Consider the following 6,683-nt stretch of genomic DNA (forward strand, 5'->3'; position numbering starts at 1 on the left):
ATATTTGTAAAAAGTAAAAGAAAGAAGTACAATCTTTGAATTGAAAGGACCAAATACCTATATAAGTATAATTATATTTAATTGAAGAATGGTTAAGGATCCGATATTTTTTTAAGGGGTATCCATAAAACCTGTGAAATAGCAGTCTTGTTAATTGCAATCGCAGCACCATCAGTTGGACTTGATCTCCTGATTGCATACATGCATCAAACAGATTTCTGTTCCCGCTGGCATTAATTGAACAATTTTGCAGAAAACGCGTGTGGCCGGCTATCTCGTTCTGGCCGAGACAATTGGTCCGGCACACGCACATGGCTAATGAATGGACACCACTGGCCGGCCATTGGGACAGGGAGCGGGAGTGGAACTGGTCGTCGGGGCAACCGGCCGCTCGATTGTGGCCCATACAAATTGAGGGGGCTAAGATACACACTCGCTGGACACTCGGACCGTGTTGACGTTGCGCTCGTCGCTGCACAAAATCGATAGGTTAAGGAGTGTGTGGTGCTAGCAATGCATATTGAACGCCGAACTTCATACGTGGTCCGCTTGAGGGATCAGGAAATCGAGTAGGGCCACTAATTCCATAAATGCGGCAAGGTGGCGTCCTGCTTTTACACTTGCATGGGTCTGATGCGGACTGTGGGAGTCGGGGTCGGTGCCGGCAGCGATGCCCAATTGCCGGAGGAGTCGGTATCCACGCTGAATCATTTGCCGACCTACAGGCAGATTCCCGGCGCCGGAACGGGCGCTGGATCGGCGCCAGCCAAGCGGGTGCCCGTCCTCTTCTCCACCAATCGAGGACTCTATCTGCGCCTCGCCCAGCCACTGGGGGAGCAGATGGAGGTGCTGACCCTTCAACCACGCGGACAGAACTACAACATCAGCTTCTGCGATCTGGAACGTTGGGTGAGTCCGGAATGGCAGACAGCTATCCACAGATCACTGATCTCGTCTCCTCACAGAGCACCAATCGCGCCAATGTTGTCAGTTTGGAGGACACCTTTACCATCATGCAGCAGCGCAATAAGTCGCCGGAATCTCTCAACTATCAGCCACGCCTGTGGAAAAACAACGTCAGCTACAGCCTGATGCACTGAACTGAAAGCACCTCAAGATACTAATCCTTCACAATACAATAGCTGTAGACCGATGGACAAACAATCTGTGTGTAAAACTAATTACAACTATTTTTACTTTAAATAATCCTTAAGACAGAGTTATAAATCGATTTATTCACTAGTGGATGCGTGTAGAGCTTTCTAAGCTGAGTTGCTGGTCAATGAAGCCATCAGAAATTCCATTTTATTGAGGAAGCTCTTGCCCTCGATTTTGTCGAACCGCACCTGGAAAGAAACATGAAACCAAATATGTTAGGAACTTAATTGGTTAATTTTAAAAACAGACCAACCTCTTTAAAATTGCCGCCCAGATTTTCCCACAATTTCTCCGGTACCAGTGGACTGGGGAAGAAGTCCTGGCGTGGACTTCTGGCTATATAGACCTTAACATCTATCTGTGGATCACAGCGGATCTGAACGGCAATCATGCGATCGCTATTGGGTGAGGCCAGCAGACAAGAGCTGGCATTGCCCAGCGGCTCCACCTTTCCGATGCCCAAGTGATTGCTATTCGAGAGCACCGTCCAGGCCATGCATCGGGCCAAGCTGATCAGGCAGGAGATCTGGTGTGAGTTGATCTGGCAGAGAATGAGGTCGCGCAACTCCTGCGGCTCATAGGAGAGTCGCATAACTCGCCCATCTCGACAAATGCACTTTAGAGAGCGCTCCTTGACATGGATCACCAGCGAGGTGCGTCCAATGGCGTCGTACCCGTGCGTCACAATGTTGATCTTCACACATGACATGGTCGGGCTGTTCATAGCGTTCCAATGCGACACAATCTGTGGGTCCTTTACGTCCCTAGCCAGCGTATCGAGGACATACTGCGTCCGCTTGCGCATAAATATGTGCTGCGCCTGGGCGATGATCTGCTCGAGAATAGTCTGGGACTTGGTCATATCCAAGAGCGTCTCCCGATCCGCAGCCATGGGCCCGGCCAGCATGCGTTTTTTCGTTGGTCCCAATGGAGCACTGGCCGGATGAGGGAACGGGTGATGGGAGTTCTTGTAGTGCACCTCGCGCAGCAGCTGATGCAGGGAGTGTTCCAGCACATGGTCATGATCGTTGATTGGTGCCGGCTGGCTGGAATCGAAGGTGGTCGAGTGGCACAATGAGATGATCAGCTGGATATTGGGCAGCAGGGTGGCTCGAATCTGGTTGCCAATGACCACATGTGGAATGGGTGCCTGGAGCTGGATGGCTTCGCGAGCCAACTGAGCAAACAGCTCCTTGCAGAAAAGCACATTTTGGGCAAACTCCAAGGTCTTTTGCCACACGCCCACCTGTGCGGTTATGTTGGGTCCGTGGCCCATTAGATTAACCTGGGCGGTACAAAGGTCCTCCTGATCCTTCTGCGTGATCACCTTGATGTAGGCCACACCCTGTAGCTCCGCTGGGACAATCACCCTCAGAGCGGAGCTAGCTTTCTGTTGCATGCCATTGTTTCCGGAAGTGCTGCTGCTGCTGTTGTTGGAGGAGCTGGGGGTGTCTTCATCGCCGGCCTCCTCCGCTTTGGTCACCTCAAAGGTGCCGCTCATCCCAAACTTGGAGCCCGCGGTGCGATAGCTGAGATCCCCTATGATAGCGTTGGACACCTTTTTCAAACGCCAGTTCTGTCGCAGACGCAGTAGTTCTATGTGGAAATCCGAGACATTTCGGCTACGCTGCTCACTGTGGGCATTCCTCAAGCGTTCAGCTCCGCCGAGAAGCACCTGTGCCGCCTGCGATATGGCCTTCTTGCGGCTGTAGACTTGCACAATGGGCTTGGTGTCGTCTGCTTCCTCCAGCAAGGGATCCAGCACCAGGTAGCGCTTATCCTTGGCCACAGAAATCACATCGGACAGCACACAAATCTCGGTGAGGGCATCCTTCAGCTTGTTGCGCACAGCGTCCCAAGGCCACAGGCTCTCCTGGAACTGGGTGGCGTCCTTGTCCTCCTCGGTGGCAGCCGCCGCTGTCTTCTCCTCCTTCTTCAGGTCGTCCAGCGACGTCTTGCTGAAGTCAATTCGAGCCGCGCATTTCGCCAGACTTTCGGACAAGGTGGGCGGCCTGGAAATGCAGAAACCAACAACTTGTTGAGAAGAGCGGATACGGCCTCCCGGGAACACTTACGGTTGATACAACTCGGTGCCATCGTAGCCAATCTCACGGATCTGGTTCTCGCAGGTGGTTTCCACCGATATATTCACGGAATTGGACATTTTTGTGCCGGGAAACAAAACATTTGGCAAGCAAAAATAAAACGCAAATATGAAGTGTTGGAAAACGTCTGCGCCCGGTTATCCATAAAACAGAGTGATGGAAGCCGATAATTGCTTACAAGATAGTGCCGAAGTCATAATTTAATTCTGCAACCTCCAAATAAGTGACGAAAACCAAATTTTAAATTAATGATTAATAATATTTAGAAATATTTAGCTACTCTGAAGCACTCACAGAAAGCAGTCGGGCTGAAATATTCTATTGATTATACATATACTTGAAAAAGTCGGCAACCTTTTAAAATAAGAATAAAATTTACCCCGTTCCGATAAGCCCCTGGCCAGCGTTGCCACCTTTCAAAAATTGGTAAGTATAGCAACGCCAAAACATTACTTTCATATTTTTGACTTGATTTAACTTCCCAACACATTCCGGATTCCAAGAGATTTGCCCGAATCATGTTGTTTCTGAAGGACAAGCGTCCTAAACTGGACTTGGCCGAGCACACGGTGATCATACCGAGCATCTGCGTGGGCAATGCGGCGCAGCTGGCCTGTGACCTGTTGATTGCGTCCAAGGAACTCCGGCGCATCGGATCCCTCACACATCCTGCCCTGATCCCGGTCTACGGACCCTCCGCCTACCAGCACGAGCCCAAGGAAAAGGTCTCTTCCTGCGAACTCTACGAGGGTTCCGAGGACAAGCTGCTGGTGGTCCAGTTCCGGGCGCCATGGGTTGCCCGCCACACCGGCCACTTTCAAAAGGAACTGGTGGAGCTGCTCAAGGGCGCTCGTCGTGTGGTCATCTTAAGCGGCAGCTTTGGTTTCGAAAAGCGTGTGATCGAGGAGTCGCCATGGGCTTACCGTGCCAGCGACAACTTCAAGGAAGCCCATGCCGCCCAACTTGGAAACAGCGAGCTGATCAAGTGGAAGGAGCACAAGGGCGAGGCTATCTACGGCGGTGGCAATGCCCTGCAGCTATTCAAGGCCTTCGATGAGCAAAAGGTTCCCGTCATGCTCTTATTCCGCTACCTCCTGGAAGGCGACAACTCCACAGATGCTTCTCTGATCGTTCGGGAACTAAACGAACTCTGCGAGGACTTCCTTCAGCTGCGCAACGGCGGCGATGGCAGCTTTAAGCTCACGGTGCCCAAGTCCTGGAACCTGCTCTTCGGCAACGATGTCACGGAACTTTTGTTTTAGACGTGTACATTTATTTTTCGGTGGTTTCAAATAAATGTTAATCTTTTGGTGTAGGATAAAAGAGATTGCTGGCCCTGTGCTCCCGGAAGAACTCGCTGCCATGCTCCTGGTGGTCCTGGCGCGTGAACAACGTCTTGCCAAAATTGGGTTCCCTTGCAAGCATACATGCTCCCAGCCAGGCGCTCAGAGTGGGCTCATCAGATTCGTAGATGGCGAACGTGGATTGGAACGGACGCATTTCCAGCAGTTCCTTGGTCAGTCGTTCCTTAAGACCCCTGAATTGAGCACATCCACCGGTCAGATAGACGTGGTCCACCAGACGCTGCTGCTCCCCTGCGGGAAAGAGCTTCAGTACGAACGCTATCAGTTCCGCCAGACCTGCCTCCGAGCAGCCAATCATACTTGGCTGGAACAGGATCTCCGGCACGCGGATGTCCTCCACTCCAAAGTGCAGCTGGTAGTTTTCGGCGGCACTTTGGGCCTGGGCGTTGGAATTGCCATCGTCAAAGTTGGCGTCATAGTGATTCAGGATCTTCTCGAACTCCAGCAACTGCTCGTTATCCGCGTCCGAATCGCTGTCATCGTTGTAGCGATTGATTCGCTTGTACACGTCCCAGTCATTGTCATTCATCCCAAAGCCGTCGTCCTCCTCCTCACCATTGGCCTTGCGACGCTTCTCGCTTTTGGCCAGTGACGAGATGATTCGCATTCTTTCCTGAGCGGCGTGGGTATGCCTCTTGGCCATCTCGGAACGCTGCTGCTGGCGGGCTTGCTTGCGACCGAGCAGTTGCTCCCTTTTGCTATGCAGCTCGGCCAACCAGTCCGCCTGGGACACGCCCTCTGGCGGCTTCGGCATCTTGTCCAGCTTCTCCTGTTGCTTGCTGGGCCGCGGAGCACTCTGTGCTCTGTCATGGGCACGCTTAATGCGCAAGTTTATGGTGGCGATAAGGGAATCTAAGTCCTCCAACGTACCTATCTGCTGCTGCTGCAGAGCCCGCTCAAACTTGTCCAGCTTCTTCTGCTCGTACAATTGCCTCAGCTTGTTGTAGACAAACAACTGCTGCTCATCCTCACGCAGCTTCTCCCGCTCGCGACGATTCTTGATCTCCAACAGGCGGTGGGCCAGCTCGCGTCGCTTCTCCTGCTTCTGCTCGGCGGTGAGCAGGGCGTTGGTGGCAGTCACCGCATTGTATGGCAGTTGAATTTTCATGATGTGCTCGTCGTAGTAGTCCATCTGGGCCCACTTGACCAACTCCTCCTTGTAATCCACGGCGATGTGGCAGTGCTCGTGGACCAGTTTCTCCATACGACTGATGGTGATGGCATTCAGATGCACGGGATACTTCATTTGCATGAGCCGAAAGAGATAGGTGATGATGTGGTAGCCGCCTACATTAAGGCGGCGCACATGTTCCAGCTGAAGTTTGCCATTGAGCACGGGAATCACATGGGTGGTGCTGTAGCCAAACGAAAGGATCAAGGCATCGGCAATCTAAAAGGGGAGACTCTTGTTATAAGGATGTTAGCTATCAGGAGGTCATATTACCAACCTTTTTTTGCTTTTGCTGATGGTGCTCCCAGCTGTATAGAGCATCAATGCCGTAGGATAGCGCCGGTACCCCATAGCACTCGAAGAGCAGCTCGCTCATTTGCTGGCGGCAAAAGTTGGGATTGGCCAACGCCTCGGTGAGGACGATCGGGTGATCGATCCTCTCCTGCCCCTCGAATCCCATCTTGGTGAATATGTAGTCAAATATCTGCTCCTGATGATTCCAGTTGGTTATCACGTTCCGCTCGAAGGGGCTCTTCAAATGAGCACGCACTGCCTCAATATTGGTGATGTCGTTGCCCACCTGGATTTCGGCCGGTGTCTCCACAGCCGCCGCCGCGGAGGAACCTTCGGCGGAGCCCTGCTGACTTGCCTCCTTCTTGCGATCCTTGCGCGGTTTGGTCAGCACGTTGCGGAAACGCAACTCCGGCTCCTTGGAGTCGCTCCAGCCCACGCGGCACTCGTAGGATCCATTGTCAATCACCAGAATGCGTTTGCCCACCATCGCAGCAGCTTAATTAAGTAGTTTTCATCCGGCAAACACTCAGTTTCGCTTCTCCTCGATTCGTAAACAAAATGCGGCAAATCCAGTGTTGTAGAGTGCCATGA

The 6,683-nt window shown here is 52.3% G+C and overlaps 4 protein-coding genes across 4 annotated transcripts; 2 read left to right on the top strand and 2 right to left on the bottom strand.

Moving 5' to 3' along the window:
* The first annotated feature begins 232 nt into the window (after window positions 1–232).
* On the top strand, window positions 233–1,219 carry LOC108018602 (uncharacterized). The gene is made up of 2 exons (XM_017086162.4): window positions 233–909; window positions 966–1,219. Exons 1-2 carry the CDS (start codon window positions 625–627, stop codon window positions 1,098–1,100), a joined length of 420 nt encoding a protein of 139 aa, XP_016941651.3. The 5' UTR covers window positions 233–624; the 3' UTR covers window positions 1,101–1,219.
* MED17 (mediator complex subunit 17) lies at window positions 1,171–3,391 on the bottom strand. Its single transcript, XM_017086160.4, has 3 exons — window positions 3,234–3,391; window positions 1,412–3,170; window positions 1,171–1,346 (listed from the first exon to the last, which is right to left on the bottom strand). Exons 1-3 carry the CDS (start codon window positions 3,320–3,322, stop codon window positions 1,263–1,265), a joined length of 1,932 nt encoding a protein of 643 aa, XP_016941649.3. The 5' UTR covers window positions 3,323–3,391; the 3' UTR covers window positions 1,171–1,262.
* A 332-nt stretch (window positions 3,392–3,723) lies between these two features.
* Window positions 3,724–6,660, bottom strand: Arp5 (Actin-related protein 5). The gene is made up of 2 exons (XM_065865351.2): window positions 6,076–6,660; window positions 3,724–6,017 (listed from the first exon to the last, which is right to left on the bottom strand). Exons 1-2 carry the CDS (start codon window positions 6,577–6,579, stop codon window positions 4,563–4,565), a joined length of 1,959 nt encoding a protein of 652 aa, XP_065721423.1. The 5' UTR covers window positions 6,580–6,660; the 3' UTR covers window positions 3,724–4,562.
* On the top strand, window positions 3,782–4,586 carry LOC108018614 (proteasome assembly chaperone 2). The gene has a single exon (XM_017086180.4). The coding sequence runs from the start codon at window positions 3,782–3,784 to the stop codon at window positions 4,523–4,525; it is 744 nt and encodes a 247-aa protein (XP_016941669.3). The 3' UTR covers window positions 4,526–4,586.
* Window positions 6,661–6,683: the final 23 nt, after the last annotated feature.

This window comes from Drosophila suzukii, chromosome 3, assembly GCF_043229965.1.
Source record: "Drosophila suzukii chromosome 3, CBGP_Dsuzu_IsoJpt1.0, whole genome shotgun sequence".
In the NCBI taxonomy this organism is placed as follows: domain Eukaryota; kingdom Metazoa; phylum Arthropoda; class Insecta; order Diptera; family Drosophilidae; genus Drosophila; species Drosophila suzukii.

Coding starts and splice junctions, on each gene's coding strand:
- LOC108018602 (XM_017086162.4), top strand. CDS start 625: ATGGGTCTGATGCGGACTGTGGGAGTCGGGGTCGGTGCCGGCAGCGAT. Junction 910..965: donor TCTGCGATCTGGAACGTTGG/GTGAGTCCGGAA, acceptor GTCTCCTCACAG/AGCACCAATCGCGCCAATGT.
- MED17 (XM_017086160.4), bottom strand. CDS start 3,322: ATGTCCAATTCCGTGAATATATCGGTGGAAACCACCTGCGAGAACCAG. Junction 3,171..3,233: donor GGCACCGAGTTGTATCAACC/GTAAGTGTTCCC, acceptor CTGCATTTCCAG/GCCGCCCACCTTGTCCGAAA. Junction 1,347..1,411: donor TGGGCGGCAATTTTAAAGAG/GTTGGTCTGTTT, acceptor GTTTCTTTCCAG/GTGCGGTTCGACAAAATCGA.
- LOC108018614 (XM_017086180.4), top strand. CDS start 3,782: ATGTTGTTTCTGAAGGACAAGCGTCCTAAACTGGACTTGGCCGAGCAC.
- Arp5 (XM_065865351.2), bottom strand. CDS start 6,579: ATGGTGGGCAAACGCATTCTGGTGATTGACAATGGATCCTACGAGTGC. Junction 6,018..6,075: donor ATCAGCAAAAGCAAAAAAAG/GTTGGTAATATG, acceptor CTCCCCTTTTAG/ATTGCCGATGCCTTGATCCT.